This window comes from Cladophialophora bantiana, assembly GCF_000835475.1.
Source record: "Cladophialophora bantiana CBS 173.52 unplaced genomic scaffold supercont1.2, whole genome shotgun sequence".
NCBI classification, from domain to species: domain Eukaryota; kingdom Fungi; phylum Ascomycota; class Eurotiomycetes; order Chaetothyriales; family Herpotrichiellaceae; genus Cladophialophora; species Cladophialophora bantiana.
Window position 1 is genome coordinate 1,649,478 of NW_015971576.1, and position 20,454 is coordinate 1,669,931.

At 53.0% G+C, this 20,454-nt stretch overlaps 8 protein-coding genes across 8 annotated transcripts; 4 read left to right on the forward strand and 4 right to left on the reverse strand.

The window, feature by feature from the left end:
- Positions 1-117: 117 nt before the first annotated feature.
- On the forward strand, positions 118-1,959 carry Z519_01610 (uncharacterized protein; the record flags this gene model as incomplete). The annotated part of the gene is made up of 3 exons (XM_016759367.1): positions 118-192; positions 247-1,503; positions 1,588-1,959. The coding sequence occupies 3 exons, from the start codon at positions 118-120 to the stop codon at positions 1,957-1,959; spliced, it is 1,704 nt and encodes a 567-aa protein (XP_016624695.1).
- Positions 1,960-2,757: 798 nt separating this feature from the next.
- On the reverse strand, positions 2,758-3,383 carry Z519_01611 (uncharacterized protein; the record flags this gene model as incomplete). The annotated part of the gene is made up of 2 exons (XM_016759368.1): positions 2,758-2,899; positions 2,998-3,383. 2 exons carry the CDS (start codon positions 3,381-3,383, stop codon positions 2,758-2,760), a joined length of 528 nt encoding a protein of 175 aa, XP_016624696.1.
- A 1,466-nt stretch (positions 3,384-4,849) lies between these two features.
- Z519_01612 (uncharacterized protein) lies at positions 4,850-8,654 on the forward strand (the record flags this gene model as incomplete). Its single annotated transcript, XM_016759369.1, has 5 exons — positions 4,850-4,923; positions 5,008-5,195; positions 5,256-5,513; positions 5,628-8,477; positions 8,554-8,654. 5 exons carry the CDS (start codon positions 4,850-4,852, stop codon positions 8,652-8,654), a joined length of 3,471 nt encoding a protein of 1,156 aa, XP_016624697.1.
- A 612-nt stretch (positions 8,655-9,266) lies between these two features.
- Z519_01613 (protein disulfide-isomerase domain) lies at positions 9,267-10,436 on the forward strand (the record flags this gene model as incomplete). Its single annotated transcript, XM_016759370.1, has 2 exons — positions 9,267-9,789; positions 9,847-10,436. 2 exons carry the CDS (start codon positions 9,267-9,269, stop codon positions 10,434-10,436), a joined length of 1,113 nt encoding a protein of 370 aa, XP_016624698.1.
- A 450-nt stretch (positions 10,437-10,886) lies between these two features.
- Z519_01614 (uncharacterized protein) lies at positions 10,887-11,401 on the reverse strand (the record flags this gene model as incomplete). The annotated part of the gene is made up of 2 exons (XM_016759371.1): positions 10,887-11,246; positions 11,399-11,401. The coding sequence occupies 2 exons, from the start codon at positions 11,399-11,401 to the stop codon at positions 10,887-10,889; spliced, it is 363 nt and encodes a 120-aa protein (XP_016624699.1).
- Positions 11,402-14,581: 3,180 nt separating this feature from the next.
- Z519_01615 (uncharacterized protein) lies at positions 14,582-16,846 on the forward strand (the record flags this gene model as incomplete). Its single annotated transcript, XM_016759372.1, has 2 exons — positions 14,582-15,258; positions 15,325-16,846. The coding sequence occupies 2 exons, from the start codon at positions 14,582-14,584 to the stop codon at positions 16,844-16,846; spliced, it is 2,199 nt and encodes a 732-aa protein (XP_016624700.1).
- Positions 16,847-17,115: 269 nt separating this feature from the next.
- On the reverse strand, positions 17,116-17,580 carry Z519_01616 (uncharacterized protein; the record flags this gene model as incomplete). Its single annotated transcript, XM_016759373.1, has 1 exon — positions 17,116-17,580. One exon carries the CDS (start codon positions 17,578-17,580, stop codon positions 17,116-17,118), a length of 465 nt encoding a protein of 154 aa, XP_016624701.1.
- A 590-nt stretch (positions 17,581-18,170) lies between these two features.
- Z519_01617 (uncharacterized protein) lies at positions 18,171-19,829 on the reverse strand (the record flags this gene model as incomplete). The annotated part of the gene is made up of 1 exon (XM_016759374.1): positions 18,171-19,829. One exon carries the CDS (start codon positions 19,827-19,829, stop codon positions 18,171-18,173), a length of 1,659 nt encoding a protein of 552 aa, XP_016624702.1.
- Between the last annotated feature and the right edge of the window lie 625 nt (positions 19,830-20,454).

Below are 20,454 nucleotides of genomic sequence, written 5' to 3' on the forward strand. Positions count from 1 at the left end.
TCCCTTCCTCCTGACATGCGCCTCGACTAAAGCACTTCGGACCGCCTAGTCGAGAGTGTTCTGCATTTACTTTTGTCGTTGAACTCTTTGCATCTGTGTAACAGTTCTGCCAACACCATGCGCCGATGGGTGCCTTCACTCGGCCTCCTGGCATACCTTGCAGCAATTGTCGCCGGGAATGAAGTTCAGATTGTGAGAATTGGAGACGGCCATGTTGTCAGTGTTCTCTTCGCTGACCATCACTAGAAACAAGATGACGAACATCGCCAGCGGTGCTCAGGGATGTACAGTCGGAAATCTTGGGGTGGTTCAATCGATCCTTTCATCCTTGTCAAGTTCCTTCCGGACCACACCGAAGACGATTCAGACCCGATCGCAAGCCTCATAATATTCGAATGGCAAGATGAGCCTTTGATAGGCAGGATGCCACCGGGCGGTGAATTCAACCGAGATCTTGAGACAATATGCACCGCCGACGCCGTGGCACAAGGTTTATGTGAAGAGAAGGATATTGGTGCTTTCATACTGGCTCCTAATGCCACAGAGGCCTCGAGAAACCCGATATCCAACGAAGCAATCCATTTGAAAGACCCCAAGGCCATCAACTACCCGATCCGTCGAACGGGGTACTATTGCGTCTCGACGTACGCGTTCTCAGATCACGAGTATAATGGCGTGGTGGAGTTCCGCAACGCATACGGTGAGCTGCCGGCGGCTCAAATAGCAAAACTCCCATTCTACGGCGGCCTCACTATTGTCTACGCGGTGCTGGGTGTGTTCTGGGCTTTCCTCTACTTCCAGAACCGTTCCGATATCCTCCCGGTGCAAAACTACATCACTGCCATCATCATATTCCTCATCGTCGAACAGCTCATGACGTGGGGATTCTACGACTATCAAAACAGTCACGGCAACAATGCTCTCAACAAAGTCTTCATGATCATCGTCTCCATCCTCAACGCAGGGCGAAACTCCTTCTCTTTCTTCCTCCTCCTGATCGTCTGCATGGGCTATGGGGTGGTGAAGCCCTCCTTGGGCAGGACAATGATCTACGTCCGCATCCTGGCCGCCGCACACTTCGTCTTCGGGGTCATCTATGCCATCGCCTCTATGGCCGTTACCCCCGAATCTGTCGGTCCCTTAATTCTCTTCGTCATCCTGCCTCTCGCCGGGACCATGACAGCTTTCTATGTGTGGACATTATCCTCCCTCAACGTCACGATAAAAGATCTCATCGACCGCAAACAAAAAACCAAGGCGATGATGTACAAGAAATTATCTTGGTGCATTCTGGGGAGTGTACTGGTTATCTTTGCCTTTTTCTTCATCAATAGCTTCGCGTTGGCCGGGTCGGGAGCCGCGAACTTTGTGCCGGAGCACTGGCAGACAAGATGGTTTGTGCTGGATGGATGGCTGAATATCGTGTATTTATTCAACATCGCGTTTATTGCCTATCTGTGGAGGCCGACAGCGAATAACCGACGATTTGCGATGAGTGACGAGGTGAGTTATCCCATACTTTTTCTCTCTCTACACGGGCTCCCCGTGAAAGATCATGGTTCGACTAAGACGTTTTCTACTTTCTAGCTCGCCCAAGATGACGACGGTTTCGAGATCCGCAGCATCGCTGACTCGATCGAGGATGACGACGAGGAAGCTGCCAACGCGCGAAAAGACCAAGAAAGAGCAGTCCCTCCTTCCGCAAGCGGAGGCGGAGCGGCGAGCGCCCTCACTGACGCAGTCGCCAACGAACCATCTTCAGCGAGGAGGCCTTCCCCGGCACCTGCGCTTCAGAATAGCAGCCAGGCACCGCCGCCTTCCAAGCCGCCCAATCAGCCCCAACCGAGGATGTCGTTGGATGGGGAGACCATCTTTGCGGTTGGTGATGACGGGATTGAATGGAGCGATGGGGAAGATGAAGACAGTGGCGATGAGAGGAAGAAACTGACCAGTAGATGAGGGAACGTCGCTTCCGTAAATCCTAAACATTGGGGCTGCTAATGGATTGAAGCACCTTGAATTCTTCGGACGCTTGGATGCTTGGAGCTTCGGAAAACTTCGACTCTTTTTCACTTTGGGTGCTTTGGCAGGGGCCTGGAACCCCGGGATCACGCTTATCGATGAACACCGGTACAAGTCGGCGGAGGGCTGAGCCAAAATTGATCAATCAGGGTGGTTTTGCACATTGAAGCAATTTTTATACGATAATTCTCTGGCGCCAGGCAATCTTCCTGGTCCAGTTCAGGATCAAAGAACGAGAACTGGAAAGCGACTGTCCCATGCCGATGGATTAAATTACACGCAACGTGAACTAGTCATGGCCTCGACTCTCATCAGGCTCCCTCCCGGAGGTACGCTTTGGTTGTCAGAAGCGAACCAGCTGGTCCCTGTATCGCACATCCCTCGGAGAAAGCAGCGGGCCGAGGAAGGGGGAAAAGGAAAGGCGTCTCCCTGAAAGGGGAATCCGATACGTACTTCGAGCCATGGCATTGAATCCGCGAAAGTCTTGTGCAATTTCTATACCCTATTTGTTATTAGGAGGAGGTCGTCGAACATAAGTAGGTAGCATGGCCGTTTCTTCGCAGAGGGTGATCTGGTTGTTCGGGATCGACAAAAAGAGGTATTCCTGCTCTCTTCGTGCCATGAAGTATATTATTCTCCTTTGACATCAACCACCCAGCTTTTTCGCGCGGTCCTTGGCGATGTCGCACATGGCCTTTTGGCAGGAAGATGAGCACGGGTCAGCCAATTTTGACTTCACTGGGGTTGCGCAAGTCCAGCAGAAGATGTACTGCCTACCTGAATTCCCTCTTGCTTTTCCAGCTGGATATCTCCACGGTCTATCCGCCTCTGCATGTCTTCCATGATGATAGGACGACTCCGTCCGTTCACGAAGACCCTGTTGTAGTCTCATCAATAATCACGAAAGCCATTGGACACGGAGGATGCATGAGGAAACTCGAGACAGCCGCATTAAGAGGAAGCGGGATGCCATACACGTATTTTAGGCCCGGAAACCTGTCTTCGTATTTCCTGTTCATGTCTGCCAGCTTCTCTGCCTCGTCCGCTCCACCTTGATTCAATTGCGCCTGCTCCTTACGGCTCTGCTCACTTTCGACCTTTTTCTCACCTAGACGCGGATGAGCGGACAATATGGCTTCCAGCCACTTTTGATCGCTCTCTAAGTTCGACCGGTGGAGTTCTAGCAACTGCTCGCCCACGGCCTCAATGAGTGACTCGTAGGATGGGAATGGCTGTTCCCGCAATAAGCTGACGGACAATGTGTGCAGTTGAGAACATGGCTCGAAGAGAGTGTCGAGAACTTGTGCCCTTTGTTCGGCATCCAGTGTGGGTAGAGTTGAGGTTGGTGGAAGAGACGCCATGACAGGAATTGTCTTTTTGTCTTAGTGGACTGCGTGACCTTAAAGACTCGGCTGAAGAAGAAATACTCCGTAGAGGGCTGCCCTGTGGAGGATTATATGAGAATCAAATAAGGCACGTCATTTGCAGTAACTCATTTACTTAGAGAGGTCGTCGGCGTTCGCCGAACATCTCAATGGCTTCACGTGGTTTGGCGTTGAATTCGCGAAGAGGCTGGAATGATTTGCCATTTCGCTAATACGTGTAGGTCAAGCCGCAATAATTCGCAATAGTAATCGGCGGCCTGCCACCTGTGCCCCAACCTTCTCATTGCCCCATGAGACGATTCCTTCAATGAGCGGCCACGTGAATGGACGGTGTCTCAATAGTCCGCAGAGATGGAGGGGCGGACTGGGACGGTTCATTCTGGGGAATTAGAAATTTCTTGCAGCAACATCAAGCCACTCAATAGCCATTGTGACCGTTGGGTGGTCGTACAGAGGATCCCGAGCACGGAATAAAGAAGTCCTCCTTCGAGGTCGCCCACACTGGGTATTGCCTGACAAGGAAGGAAAACGGGGAACATCATGCTCGATGCACCCGCAACGTGGGAAAAGTTTGAGCTCGATCCCGCTTTGACATTGACGGAGGGTACCCAGTACGGTTCCCCAGACTGTTTCAGATACCCAGTAAGAGTACTCGCTGAGACGAAATCCCCAACTTGTTGTGCAGTCTTCGTGCAAGCCATCATTCTGGTCTCTTCTGCTCCGGAGTTCAAGATCGGCTCTACTGGGTATACCTGCCGCAGTCGAGATTTGAGGCAGAGGGATCGAATCGACGACAATTCGCAATCGTGATCATCCGCCTCCAGGGCTTCGAGTCTCCGACAGACTTTCGCTTGTTTTACGTAGGAGGAGGAAATTCAAGCATCCAGAAAAGGCATAGCGTCGGTCTCGCTTGCTTCTAGCCGCAGGGTCAGCGGCAGGGTGTTGGGAAATTGGCTCGTGGGAACTGGTGACATGGGCGAATAACGCTTGAGCGTTGACCGTCTGGTCGAGAGTTTCAGCGTCAAGGCCAGCCCCACCATCTCGCAGAAACGGGGCGCGCCAGGCTTAACCAGGGCACATCGGCCATGCACTGTCGGCGGGCTACCCTGGTTGTGGCTCCAACTTGGCCCGTTGCAGACCCCCCTGAACTGTAAGTAGCTGTAGATAGCATTCCGCGCCGTACTCCATCCGTAGAATGTCCTGCATCCTGCATGTGGCCCTGGGCTTCCCCTCGAAGCTGCATCTCCAATTTGAGAGGACTATGGTTGCTTGCTGGCAGCTGGCGTTGGGTCCATTGAATTTGGGAGGTTGCCCTGATCGCCTCAAGCCTTGCTCTTCTACTCTCCCGTACCTTGTAAAGCCTTCCGCCCATCTCTGAACTGTATGAGATCGGATTCTGAACCCATTGAGCAGGCCTGTGCCTTCCCAATGAGGGCTGAGAAATGTCATTGAATGGACTTGATGGAGCTGCAGTCGCCGAAGCACACCAAGCTGCTCAGGCGGACGCAGGAGGATGGTATGTCGCGCAATTACTTTGCCGCTGTGCTGCCTTGTGGTTCTGCGCAATCAGTCCTCTGTGACGCCTGCTTACATGGACCAGGTTCTTACTGAGATACACCAACCGCGACACGGTTGAATTGCTGAGCAAGGGGACAGGAGGTGTACCGGCGGTGCGTGGAGTCATTGAGAAATATGCAGAGAAATCGCCTCTGTACGGGTTGGTGCAGTACCGGCGCAAGAAAGTCGTCCTCAAATATGTGCCCGAGGGAACATCTCGATTGCTGCAAGGTGGGTGAGACGCGTTCGACTTGAAGGGATTCTGTCACTGACCTGCTTCACCCGCTATAGTGCGGCTTACCGTGCAATTTCAATCGGTCCTGGAAACCTTCACGCCACATGACACCGTCTTCTCCTTTGCTGCCGCCTCCGAGTTGACAGAGTCCGCGCTCGGCCTGTGTACCATGCTGCTACCCTCTGCATCGTCGCTTACCTCATCCAGCTCTTCTCTGCGACGGCGGAGACTCAACGAGATTACTGAAGATGCCGAAGACGCCGTGTTGCCAACAGAGGAGGACAAGGAGAAGGAAAAGGAGAATAAAGGCCTTGGTCTTTTCGCAGCGCAGACGCTGGAGGAGCCGTCAACGCTGACATCGACCTCGGATACGGCTTATGGAAGGCATGAACTCGATGAACTGCCGGCAAGCGCAGTCCTTGCAAAAGCTCTTTTGGCAAAGAGGAAGGAGGAAGCCGCCGCCGTCAATGACGACGCCGGTGCCCTGTCTTTACCGGACAAGACCATCCACCCTCCTCGCAAAGAGAGCCTTCTCTCATCCCCCAAACCACCGGCCTCGCCGTTACCATCACCACTATCGCCGTCCATCGTAGACAAAGAGCTCCCAGCAACCCCCGAACCGACGCCACCCTCTACGAGCGAAGGCGAAGGGCCAAGAGCTCCAGATTTCGAAGCCACCAGCAACATCCTTCTCGAGACCACTACGGCAACAGCAGACGCCTCCAATCCAGCTACTCCTCGCCCTCACGCTCGTCATCTCTCAGCAGCCGAGTCGGACAGTATCAGCCAGTGGAGCAGTAACGTCGCTTCGTATACGACGGTCAAACCAAAGAAAAAGAAGCTGGGACCGCGCCCTCATGTTGAGCCAAGTCATCGTCCTAAGACATCCGGAACGACAGACAGCGGTACAGGTATACGGCCAGTGGCAAACCTTCCAACCTCTATTCGGGTGAACAACAAGTCTCTAGTCAGCCTTGGGCTTCGGCCTGGCTCCCAACAGTCAAGTCGGAGCGTCCCTGCTGGCCGTTTTGTACCGTCGACTCAGTCCGTCAATGGTGCGCCGCCCCTGCCGTCGCCATCTTACCTGCACGCTCCCTATAATGCGGGAGATAGCCGCTCTGCAATCCTCCGACCAGCTTCTGTGACTGGCGATGTCTCTGCGACGACTCCGGAAAAGCTAAGATTAATGAAGGCCTTGCAGCTACGGAAAAGGAATATGCTTCTCGCTCAAAGGGCAGCCACGGCTGTATCATCAACCCCTTCAAATACATATATGCACAATGTCTCGGACTCGAGTGTGAACCCGAACGGCTCGAGTACTCGTCTATCATCTATCCCGAGTCAGGAGCAGCTCTCAAACGTCGAAGAGGAGTCAAAGTTAACTCAGTCATCTTATACAACTTCGCCAACCATCATGACAAACATGTCAGAAGAGCCTTCAACAAAAGCCTCTTCCATCAGCGAACACGATGATTGTTCCCGCACCCGTCGCTCTTTGTCCTCAGCCACAAGCTCGTCGCTTACGCCGAAAGCCCTTTCCCAGGAAGACAAAGCCGCGGCCAAGTCTGACGCGGCTCCAATTGGAGTAGGACCATCGACCAGTTCGGGCCGGACTACTCCAGATGAGGAGGACAAACGGGAGTCCGGGGCCGACGTCAAGGCAGCACTTGCCTACCTGGAAGCTGCACCAGTCATCACAGGGGAGAGCCTGGTCTTGGAGAGCAAACCTCAACCAACCTCGGGGACTGAGCAACGGCCTTCTATTTCAGCCCTGACACAGGATGCCGTGCCACTTCAGAAATCGGGACATTTGGGACCCCCACAGCCCCTCAAGCTTCTATCAGGCGGCAATGCGTCAGCCTCAGATCTCTCAGAAGATGATTCTTTGATGGACGAAATACAGCACGCTACAGTCCACGAGGCTAAGCCAGTCTCTGTGGCACGTTCGCCCGTAACTCCAATCATGTCCAAGGGAAGTTCCGATCGTTTACGCGAGATTGTTACCAAACCGCCAGGCAGTAGCCACTCAACAAGCAGACCAAATCTTGTAACAACGCCCGATAGAAACAGACCCAGCAGTGGTAGCGTACGAAGCATTTCAACAGCGCTTCCACAGTGGCCGCCATTGCCAACAGAGTCTGCTCAGCTGCCTCTTACTAAAAAGGCTACACTCGGAACAGGCATCTCAAAACGCATAAAGGCCTTGGAAGTGCTAAGGACGAAAGATGCAAGCCCTCCACGACACTCACAGCCAATACGAGAGACACATGCTGGGACCTCCGCCTTTTCGGCATTCATGAAGCGTTCATCATTCCTCTTGAATCAGCAACAAGCCCCGAATGCATCAACGGAAAATTCACCCCCAAAACAAATGCCTACAACAGGACCCCAATATGATCCACTTCAATCACTCGCGGCAAAGGAACCGCGACGTCCCTCGTCGGATGTGCACAGACTGCAGAAAGGCGAGACCATCTCTGTTACAGCAAGGATTGTGCGTGATCCCAGCAGCAAACATCCTCCCCTGGCCCCCAGTTCTAGCTATCATACTCCTCTCAATCTCTACCGGAGTCCCTTGATCGTTGAGCATGAGAGGTCCGACCAGTCGACCTCTGACCACGCGCTGGCTTCGAATCAACCGAGGGTTAAAAGCCCTACAAAATCGGAAAGGGGCCGATTTTCCTTCTCCTCACATCGATCTGGCTCCCATACAAACCTCCCTCGATCGGAGTCAAACCATAGCAAAGTTTCCAAATCAGGCCATCACAAACGACATGGCCCGCGATCAGCCAGTGACGCCGCATCCATTTCCGAGGACAAACCGAAATCTTCGATGACAAGTAGACTAATGAAGCGAATGTCGAATCTAGCGAACGCGCGGAACAAAAATCAACCGACGACGAAAGACGAGGCTCATCAGTCCCCGGCGAACATGACGCAAGAACAACCCGACCTAACCAGGGAGAATTCGGTAGCAGAGTCATTAATGCATGTTGTCGACATTGGGGATGTCAACGTACAATTCCCCGAGTCATTTCTGTGGAAACGGCGCTTCATGAGAATCGATGATCAAGGGTTTCTGATTTTTTCCCCGCCAATGACTGACGCGAATATGAAGAGCGTCAGTCGCAAGTACCACCTCAGTGACTTCAAGCGGCCTTGTCTACCAGATCTTGAACGCGAAGAGATGGCGTGGAGTATTCTTCTTGATCTGAAGGATGGGACGTGTGTGCAGTGTGCATGCGAGAGTAAACAGGCTCAGCAACAAGTACTACAGAGTAAGTGCTAGGTACCTTGCAGCACTTTGTGGTCTCATTACTGACTCTCCCCTGCAGTGCTTGTTGATGCCCACAGCGCATATCATCAGCTATATGGAGCTGGATGAGGAGAAACAGAAGGACCCAGTCCAAGAGGGCGACCAGCAGTCACGACCACCGATCAATTGTTTTGCATAGTTGTTGATGTTTGAACGGCATGCAACAAGCGAAGGCGAGGGACGGGCGTTGGGATGCTGTGGAGAGTGACTTTCTCCCATTCTCTTGATTTCAAGTCCCGCATGCTAGGAGGCAGTACAATCTACATACCCGCTTAAATTAATGTCTGTATCAGGAGAGATGCTGCCTCTCGAACGAGGCTTGCCGTTTAGAGGTGTGAAAGATTTTGTCACTACCTTTAAGTGTAGAGACGTCGGGCCATGAGAAACTTCTATCGAGAATATTTAAAATTACTAGGTAAACAACCTAGGTATCTGGTCTGTCAGGAGGTATTTCAGACCTGCTTGAGGGGAACAAGGCTCTGCCGCAAGGACAAGTGGCTTTTCAGCCTGGTGAACCTCGAATAAGGGGGCCCAGGCCGGGGCTGCTTGTCATGGATTTTTAAGCATTGCCAGTGAAATAAAGCGGCGCTGTACGTATATATTCCGCCGACGAGTTCAAGTATTCACCGTCCCTGCGTCTTCCTCCCTTGACCCCCTCTGCCTCACAATCTTGATTGTTTGCAGACGCCTCTTCGTCTGCGTTCGCACGAGTTTCTAATATTACGTCTTTCCATTTTGATACGGCGCCATCATGGTGCAACTTCGCGCCCTTCTCCCGCTGGCAACGCTCGCCCTGCCCCTCCTTACCGCCGCCTCAGATGTGCTCAATCTGATCCCCTCAAACTTTGACAAAGTCGTGTTTGAGTCAGGCAAGCCTGCCCTCGTCGAGTTCTTCGCCCCGTGGTGCGGCCACTGCAAGAATCTTGCTCCCGTCTACGAGGAGCTTGCCACAGCCTTCGCCGCCTCCGGGAACAAGGTGACAATTGCAAATGTCGATGCGGACAAGCATAAGGACCTAGGCAAGAGATTCGGTGTCCAGGGATTCCCAACGTTGAAGTGGTTCGATGGGAAACCTGGCTCGGAACCAGAGGATTACAATGGTGGGAGGGATTTGGAGAGTTTGACCGCTTTCGTGACGGAGAAGTCTGGCGTTAAGGCTAAGGGGCCGAAGAAGGCACCGAGCCATGTAGAGATGTTGACAGACACAACATTCAAGTCCGAAATCGGTGGGGATAAGGATGTTTTGGTGGCTTTTACAGCACCTTGGTGTGGACGTATGTTTGCCCTCTGAGACCGCCGCCGTGTGGTATATGCTAATCTCTGGTCTACAGACTGCAAATCCCTTGCCCCGACATGGGAGAAGCTCGCCACCGATTTCGCCAATGAGCCCAACGTTCTAATTGCCAAGATCGACGCCGAAGCTGAGAACTCGAAAGCCACGGCACAAGCCCAAGGCATCACCGGCTACCCGACCATCAAGTTCTTCCCTAAGGGCTCTACCGAGCCAGAACCCTACAGTGGCGCACGCAGCGAAGAGGCCCTAGTAGACTTTGTCAATTCCAAAGCTGGCACCTACCGAGTTCCGGGTGGCGGGTTGAATTCCCAGGCTGGGACCGTCGAAATCATCGATACCCTGCTCGCCAAATACGTCACCGCCAACGGTCTCAAGGACATTGAGAAGGCCACGGCTGAGATCAAAAAGGCAGCAAAGGACTTGAAGGATTCGTCGGTCGACTACTATCTCAGAGCTCTGTCCAAGCTGACAGGGAACCCGGAGTACGCGATGAAAGAACAGACGAGACTGGCAGGTCTGTTGAAGAAGGGCGGATTGGCACCGGAGAAGATCGATGATCTGCAGAAGAGGAGCAATATCCTTTCGAAGTTCTTGGTCAAGGAGCCGGAGGAGAAGAGCGAGTTGTAGGCGACGACGAACGACCGAGTGGGCACTTGCGAAGCCAGGGGCAGATCGCGCAAAAACAAAAGGTCTGCAGGCAATGGATCTGTAAATTGACACATCATTAGAGGAGTTCAAAAGGCTTTTGTGGGTTTCCAGTCTCTATCCACGCATAGTTTCTTGTGTCGGTTGCACTCGTTGACGTCTTTCCTCTCACTCGGTACCTCAGCTGAGCTCGTCCGTATCTGGACTTGGATTCTCTCGTCTTCAATAGCTGAGCCTTATGCCGTCGCGGTTCGCACGCCGGCGGATGCTTCATATCTCAAACCTTCCCTTTCCATGCTCTACACGAGCCTCGAGATTCTGTCCCAGAGACGTCATCCTTCTCGCCGTATGCAGAGATATCCCATGGTTCACATTCTACTATCTTGATCTTCCTACAGCCCGCAGGACAAAGTAATCGTAGCCCACGTCAGCTCAGCTCGACCCGGCCGTGCTCCCGGCCTTGCCACCGCCGACATTCTCCATCGCACTCGCATCCCTCAACAACATCTCCTGCTCCAGCCGATCACACCGCTCTGCCATGTCATCCAGCTTCGTGAGTATCTCATCGCTTATCCCCTTGAACTTCTTCTCCAGGTCGCCCAGAAAGTCGTCGATCGCCTCGGCGAGCTTGGTCGCTGCGTCGTTCGGGCTGTGCAGATTGTCCAGGGCAGAGACCGACGAGGTAGTGGCGCCAACCGGGCCGTTTGATGCTGTAATGGTAGCGGAGTGGTAGGATTGCGAAGAGAGCGGCGGGCTTCCTGCGCCTCGCGGTGGCGGAGGACTAGGCACGGACTGGAAAGGGAGGTTTTTAGTTAGAGCATGCCCGTTGTCTTTGACATCACATTTCAGACGGGCCGGCGGGGTGTAACAGAGGACGGGTAGCCTGTCAATCGTGCACCCCCCCTCCGAGGAGCTTGAAGGCGTCCTGTGGCAATCGAACTTACCATTGCCGCACGACAACTTGTTTTCTCCTTTTGTGAATTGCGCAAAGGGGGAGCTGGCGTAGCAACAACCAATGGACTGCTTCCCACACCCAGACAGATCAGCATAAAAACTCAAGTCCCACAGGATACATGTTCTAAGACGCGCGGCGAAAGCTCTATAGCTTCCCAGCGCCACCTGACGAATGTTCGAATATCGAGTGCCTGCGAACTAATACGGAGTACGGAGTGAATGAGACTGGGAAATTAAGAATTGGCCCGAAGTTTACGCGGAGTCGGGAAATTGCCGTTTTGTAAAAATAAACACATGGCAAGGCTGCGCCGGCACCTATCCCGCTACAGTAAGGGTTCAATGAACAGAGGGAGATAATACGGATCCTGTGGGAGACATCATCTGGGATGAGGTGGTTGAAACAACGTGAGAATTACCAGGCATCGTACAGAGAAGTCAGCAAGCCAATTGTTGGAAAGGCGAATCACAGCTGGCGCCGGAAGCAAAGCAAAATGACTTCGCGGACGAAGACGAGACGGATGATGTGGCCGATCACAGCCAGAGACGAAAACCACGCCCGCCAGCCGATGACTCTGACGGGGACATGTACTCAGTACACATTGGCTTGAGACCCCGGTTGAGAGGAGCGCATATGAACGAGGGTAACACGGTGCTAGGCGAGGCCAAATCGAACGATACCCGCAGGGTTCACGCTGGAACTCAACATCCGCACACCACTATCCGTACTCACCAGTAGAGCCGGGAAGAATGCAGCCATCTGGAAGATATTTTCAGGGTGTTAGGAACGGCGAGGTTCAGCATCAAGAGGGCCTCTGTATGTTGAAACTGAAGCACTCTACCAGCCTGTTGCAGCTCAAAGCGGGGTTCTTCCAAGGATTCGACGCCCTCGTATTTCCAGCCTCGAGCATTCTGGACAAAGGTAAGTGTGGTCCGGGTCACCGTTCACACCGATTTCTCGCAGGCATTTCTCTCGTCTTACCTAGCTTGTCTCCTCCTCAGTCACCTATCGACGCTCGAACCTATCCTTGGCTGAGGGTTGACCTCGTATTATCCCGGCTCCCGGAGCTTGGCAGCTGGGTCAGACTGAAGTGGACTCAGCAGGCGGACATTGGGGTAGAGGCCCTGATGGTCACTGTTCTTTTTGCGCAAGCCACCATTGTCCCTTTCGTAAATCCGAGCTCTGTCTTTGGCCGCCACCAGCCTTTCAGCTTCTGCCCCAGAGAATGGTCTTCGTTTCCGCGCACGGCCTTCTATCAAGTTCATGACTGCTGAAGTGCTTTTCACAGAAATGGCTGACCTGTGTGCGCATGGACTCCTGCCAAGGTCCGGCCTGGAAAACCTTTTCCACCGTTTCGTGAAGTCCGTAGCTGCATCCGAATGAGACAGAACAAACAGGCGATGGCCACGTCATGGACAATGAGGAAGCTAGATTCCGAAATAAACTGACTTGCGAAGCTCGGCTAGCAACTGCAACAAAACATTTTGCTAATTGCCGACGGTCAACGCTCCCACAAAACACTTGGGTTTATATAATCACGGCCTGGCCTCGAGCAATGATCTGCTGAGCCTCCATTACCGTCGCCTTGAAGATACGGTCTCAGTCGAAGCCATCACCATGACCACTTACATCTGTTCTTCAACAACTTCTTCAGGGAAGAAGTCGGCGTAAATCCTGTAGTTCCAAGAGGGTAGTAAGAAGCCGTCCGTTATGTCCCAAGTGATAAAGCCAGGGATTAACAGACCCATCAATGGCAGCAATGTTATAGGTTGCCTCTTCGGAAGGCCGCCCTAGCTCAAAAACATCGCCCGTTCTTTCATGCTGTAGATTAGCTAATGATAGATCATAATGGGTTCCAGAATGTGACATATCCTCGGGCTCTCCAGGCGGTAACCTGAGCCTTTATTGGATGATTGATCCGAAGTGGGAGACAAAAGACCCGGACCCTGATACACACCGGATGGCCCGGCCACACGAGTCAAACCAAGCGTCGGACCGGCAAACACTTGGAAAATGGTGAACGTCGTGGCCTCTGACGACAAAGTAATCCATATCGTGGACGGCATCAAATACGCACGCATGCATGTTGTGCAAAGCAGCGGGCTCCTGAACCTGGGGTACATGAGAGCAAACTTGTCGGAGGGCGTCCAGGCTCATCATATAGGAGATGAAGGATGGAGAGTGGGTGAGTGACAGCGAGGTGGTTGACGAGGCTGCGCCAAGAATTTGCAATGACAGATTTACAATAAGGATGGTCCGCGTATTATTCAAAAGCGACTGCTTCATAATGCAAGTGAGGGCTGGTCGACTGCTAAGAAGCTACTAAGTCCCTGTTAGGAAGCCATTAAGCACTACTAAGAGTATTAAGGCTTCCAACTGTCGATAGTCTAATCTAGCCACAAACACATGCCAAACCGGTATGGCTACCTCAACAACAACACCACTCCACCACCACCTCACCAATATTAATGCGGGCAGAAGATACTGGTACTGGAAAAGCCCGCTCTCGCGCCCTCCAGCAGCTGGGAGCAAATGCAATTGCCATCGCATTTCGACCTTATGCATTGTGCCCTACATGATTGCCATGCGAAAGAAAGATCCAGCCGCATGGCCGAGTCCAGAACATCACTTAGCCCCGTGCCGGGCGCGAACATGAAGAACCACTGATCATGATATGACTGGCCAGCCTAATAGCTGCTTCTGTAACCTGGGAAGGGCAGTCGCTTTTGCTCCCACACAAATGCTCGCTAAGAGCGGGTGCTGCTCTACTTTTGGGCTAGACTGGGCCATTTCCGAAGCTGAAATGCAGCTTTACGCCAGCCACAAAACCCTTTGGGACGTTATCCACTGCTGGCCTACTGACCGACAAACACGTCTCCAATGTCTGGATGGCTTCGCCCTCCTTCACGAATTGCCCCGTTCTTGATTCTCTATCGTTGCGCTGCTTCCGTCAGCTGCATGCGCCGTTCATGGACTGTGTGTCGTATGGATTTTGCGCAATCGCTCAGTTGCCTTTTGCGCAACTGGTGCATGACTTCAGAAAGGCTGTCGAAAGTGAACGACTCAAATACCCTCAGCTCACTTCTTGCTTTGCGCCTTCCTTTTGACTTTGCTGTTCATCGGTTTGTGTTCGGTAGGTCTTTCTTGAAGTTCCAGAGATTGATCGCGCAGCACAATGGCACCGTCCGCGGTACAGCCTGACTCGCCTACAAAGATTCCTCTCCTGTCTGAAAAGGATCTAGAGACACCAGCTACGCAGACCAGCCAAGATAGCCCTCCGCCTACTCCCACTTCCCACCATGCGATCAAAGACAACATGGAGGGCGCCCTGCCCTCGTTGCTCTGGGGAGCATTTGCGCCTTGCGTCCCAGTTGCCATTATCTCCAGCGTGCTTTTGACTGCCATTCTATACAATCGAATTGACAGTAGCTACGTCTTTCTTCCTGCGAAGCACGACACAACCTCGAATGACACAATAGGCGCTCTCCAGAATATCGAGCAGATCGAAATCAATGGCGGTGACCAAGCTTACTATCTCTACTACAACACCATCACCAACCCAGCCGTGTTACACATGATCTCTTCGTGGACAGCCAAGATCATACCTTTTGTCACCGGAGCCTCGATGGCTCTTGTCGCCTTTTTCGCTGGCCAACGAATTATGAAAGCAACCAGCAACAAATCTGAAAAGCTCCCGAGTCCTCACCAGGTATCCATCTTGATTGGACTGCTCAATGGCGGTGGGACTCAACCTCTGCTCGATACCGTCAAGTATCGCTGGCAAAATCACGAATCTCTGGTCCAACCAGTTCCTCTGGCCTTTTGGTGTTTGTCGTTCATTGTGTTCATGACGTAAGTCACTCTTCCTCTCCCGGTACCCGTGTTTCTTCATGTGCTGTGCTAACTTTGACGATTCAGCTTCGCTATCGGTGCAGTCGATAGCTGGTTCGGTACAGTTACCACCGCCATGAACATTGCATTGGTCGTGCCGAAGTCCAATACATCCTACTCCTATGGAAGAGGTTTAGATCCACATCAGTGTGCGCCAGGAGAGTGGAAGTTACGGGGTTGTCCATCCAACCCTCAAGCGAGCTGCAGTTACCCGTGCAGCATTACTAACTGGACTGCGACGAACGGAGAACGCGAAGGCGTGCTCAATGCGCAGCAAGCAGCAGAGACTCTGATGTCGAACTCTGTGAATAACACAATCTTTAACGTAACGGTCAATGGCTCAAACTATTACTTCCTTGGGGATGTCCTGAGCAGCAGGACGCTTGACTTCGCGGCGACGACGTTGGCGATCAAGACACAGTGTCAAATGGTGACGCCCAATTGCACTGTCACGTCCGTCAACGATGCCAGCTCCGGCTTCACTTGCGGCACTTACAATGCCCCATCCTTTTCGTACTCTGGAGAGGTTGGCATGGACCCTAAGAACGCGACATCGGCACCAGATGAGGCAATGGTTGGTATCCAATTCTTCAACGACACAGGATTGACTCAGCCAGTGGGTTTCGGAAGCGGCACTAGGAACCTATTCAGCATGCAGAATCCGCTTCAGTTCCTAACTTGGTCAAAGGGCTTTCCGCCGGTGGACACCTATCAAGACGAATTTGCCCAAATGCGCAACAACAGTTACCTCAAATACGACGCTACCGGCGACACCGTGTTCATCCTGAGCTGTTCAGCAATTATCTCGATGGTGAAATATAACTGGACCAACGGAACGGTGAGCCTGATTGAGCTTGAGGCAGACGAAAACGCGGCGGACTATTATGGTGCCGTCTTCAGCGCCCCGTTCGCCATCAACAGCCCGCTTTCCCACCTGGCCCTTCAAGACGCCGCAGCGTTGGCCGCTTACCAGAAAACGCCGGAGGGCCTGTCAAAGATCTTCGCCAACCGTTTCTCACAGGCGGCCGTTGCTCTTGGCTCGGGAATCGCCATCAGGGTCAAAAACGAGCAAGAGTGGACAAGAGACAACAATTATCTTGTAACGCGCGTTCCGTACCTCCCTCTTTATCTCTTGGTCACGCTCAAAGCCGTCTACGCCCTGTTCGCGCTGGGTCTTGCCCTGCTAGCGGTCTTCCTGACGCAGCCGTCGCAGGCTCAAGAGGTCAAAGAGCGGCTGACGGTCGACGGTCTCGCGGCGGGCTTCTTCGAGCCGCACGCCAACCACGAGCGGGCGGTCAAGAATGTCAGCGACCTGTTCGAGGAGCACCAGAGCCCCGAAAGGAGCGAGGACACCAAGAAGATCGGCCTGTTGCAGACCGAAAAAGGGGGCTGGCTCTGGGTCACCGTGGCGCAAAGAGCAGCCGTGGGACTGGGCATCCAGGAGGTAGCCAGCTTCGCCGCAGATCAGGCTGCCGACGCGGCCGCGAAGCAGACCGGGACGCTTGGTACCTTGGGGCAAGGATATAAATTGGTTAAGGACATTATTTAGGGAGGCAGCGGGCTAGGTCAGGCTGCACGTCCTTTTTTTTTCACCCGACTGTTTCCCGGGGGGAGGATCACAGAACTCCTTTTGATGCTGCGACGAGTAATATTTATAATGGGACTCTACGCGAGGTAATCATTTTGACCAATTCAAGCAAAGGCCAATTCCACTTTTCAAAGTACCAAGTAATCACTTCCCATCCTACCCTATCCCATCGAGAGTCAAATGACCCTCACACCACATGGCGCTGCAACACCGCGAGATGAATTCGCTTTTCAAGTCTTCTTCGCCTTCCCACGCCCACCTACTCCGATTCCCAGCAGAAACGCCGCCCTGAGGGCGCCCACGCCGGCGAGGATGGCCAGATTAGACCACTCCTTGGCGGTGACTAGCCCCCAGTCGAGGCGATGTTGGGTTTTCAGAGCGCCCACGACGGCGCCGATGATGGCCAGGTCCTGGATGAGGATGCTGCCCTGCAGACAGCGCCAGACGGTCAGGTCCGCCGGCCGGGCCCGCAGCATGACGACCTGCAAGAACATGGTCGAGACCAGGTAGCCGGCGGTGCTGTCGAGGAGCACGGTCGTCTCGATGGCTGGAGGGAGAGTGGCTGACGATGGGTTGTAGAGCGTCAGGATAGTGGTCGGGGCGAAGAGCTGCGTCAGTGCGCCGCTGAGGGCGATCAGGGGATCGATGGTGCTGAAGAAGACGCGGTAGAAAGTCGGGATTGTTGGCGACGCCATGGCTTCTCTTCTGCTGCCGCTGCTGGTGTTTGGGAAGGCAGTCTGGCTATTGTAGTACTAAGTAAATGCGTGGTTGACTTTCGCTCAGCGCTGTTCTCGGGACATACATTTATGGAGCGAGTCTGAGCGGTCCGTAGTCAACGGACTCTCTGAAGCTTGTGGTAGGGATGTAAGCGAACGACAAGTTACCTGACCAACGACGGCCTGTTCACTGAGACTGAGACGGAAGCGGTCAGAGCCTTGATCCTGGACGGAGGGGGTTGGATGCCTTGTGGCTTTTTGAATGATTGTCATCAGTATCCACCCCCGGCGTGTCCACCCAATTGCCCGATGTTGTCGGCATCATGTGTATGGACTTGCACAGTGCGCCTGGATCCTGGCGTGAGGCTAAAACAGTGGCTGACCAGCTGCCTATGCAAGCTGTGTGGTCCGAGCGGTAGGTTGACACCCGAGCAACGATATATTCATTATTGGCAGTGAGCGAGGAGTTTTACTCGTCTTCAAGCCTAGCTAAGGCATATAGAGATACCTTCGGATGAGCAGAGAGTTCTGTTAAGGACGTCAAATGGTTTCCATCGCAGCACTCCATGTCATGATAGACACAAGGCTCGTCTCACGGCCTGTGTGAGCTCAGCCCTAGGGTCAGACACTTGTCTCCTCTGACGCCATGCCACAAAATCATCTGGCCGCACAAGTATGGCGCCTCGAGACGAAATACCTGCAGCAGATTCGAGTCTACCTTTTGGGATGGTAAGATCACCTTCGGGACCAGCACAAAATGTGGCAATCTCAATGCCCATGGCAGAAGACATCCCCTTTGCTGCTTCCACCCACAACCTGCCGTCTGCTCCAGCAAGTAACAAGAAGTTCTTGCCACATAAATCGAGGGTTGAAACACGTTTGCCCTGATGCTCAACCCATAAATGAGGGATCCTGCTTCCAGGCCTCCCATCGATTGAAAGTGCCAGGCTGGGCAAAGTCCACGGTCTCCAGGTCAATCCTCCTAGCGGAGAAGTGTCCTCCGCGCAGATTGCCTTACTTGCATAACAATATCCGTGACCGGAAAGCAAATGAAACCCCTTGAACAGGACAACTGGTAAGGTGAACGATCCCTTTGTTGATATGATTCCATCCTCATCAGCCAGACCCGCAGAAAACTCAGCCGCCGCTCTCCCCACAGATATCCGCTCTATATCGTATGTCTCTAGCAAAGATTTGGTCGCATGGCCTTGCAAAACTGCAGCAAGCTTCCAGGCAAGGTTGTGGACGTCTGCGATACCTGTATTTGCCCCCTGGCCTCCCCATGGCGGCATCTGGTGTGCCGCGTCGCCTGCAAGGAAGATACGACCATGTTGCAGTCGCTCCGCAATTCGTACGGAGGGCTTCCAGGGAAGAATACTCATGACATCAATCTCAATGTCGGGGATCCCCAATGCGAGGCGCAACAGCTCTTTGCATTTTTCGGGTGGGAAGTCTGAAGGCTGTTCGCCTTTTGACGGATCATATAGAAGATGGAAGACCCAGCGATCGCTGTTATTGATTGAAGTGATTAGGCCAGTAACTTCGGGGCGTTCGACCTTACAGAGAGAAAATTCGCGCCCTTGGACAAGAGATGTGAGGTCGGCGTGGAAAAGGATGTTGAGCAAATGGCCCATTGTGCCCTTCCCCGTCGTTGGAACCCGAAGATGAGTGCGAATCGGACTCTCTGCTCCATCAGCAGCGATGAGATAATGCGCTCGAATAGTCGAGTGGGCCCCGGTCTTCCGATCCTTCAAAACAGCGGTGACACTATCTTCATCTTGGTGGACACCGACACATTCCGAATCGAATCTCACATCAACCCCTCGCCCTTGTGCAACGTCCACAAGAACTGGTTCGATCATATCTTGAGTGACAAACGTTCCGCCCACTGGGCCCAATGGCGCAAGAAATCCAGCCCAGGGAAGATTCCTAATGCCCCCTGAACGTGATTTGGGTTCAATGACATCCTTCAGAGAAGCCCCACTATAAATGCCCTTGCTGGGTGACAATGAAGCACCGGCTTCGCGGACAAGCTCCTCGATTTCAAGCCGACGATAGAGCTCCATAGTTCGTGCGTTGACGCTTCGCGCCCGGGGATGGATGGATGTTCCTTTGTGGCGCTCAACGACCATGGAATGTATGCCATGGTGAGAGAGAAAGTTGGAGGCAGAGAGGCCGACAATGCCACCGCCAATGATTATGACGGGGACATCTGCTTCAGAGGACATCTTGGGGTATGGAAGTGCAAAAAGGTCTAAATCTTATAGATGATCTCCTCTTTGTGTCGCAATGCCGTTGGCAATGGTAAAACCGACGCCTCGAGAGAACCACATCCTTATAAGGAGGCGACGCAAAGGACGGGAATGAGGTTTGATTGCCATGTAGACCGTAATTTGAAAGATATCAGGCCCCAGCGATAAAAAGGTGCATGGTTCGACTGTGACAACTTCAATTTGACTTTGCCACACTAGGGGCCGGAGGTTCGCCTCATCGGCCCCGAAATCATCTCCGCCTAGCTGGGCTGTGAACCTGCGCTTTTTTGGTTACACATTGTTTTGCTAGGGTTTACTTACTGACATTCTAAGCCTTCATTGGAAGCATTTCGAATGCTTTCTCGGTGCAGAATCTTATGGAATGAAGTTTGCGGCCTGTGTCTCTGGCTGCAGTACAGAATCTGGGTCAATGTACAGAACACCTGGGGATCATTGCATGGCTGACGAGGCTGCGAGGAAAGCAGCAGGTAACTATGCCTTGTCAAGAACCGAAGGGACAGCTAGCAATTTCATCTTGCCCCGCCGTGGGAACCAACTGATCCTATGGTCTTGCTGGGCCTTAAGAATATATGGAAGTTGA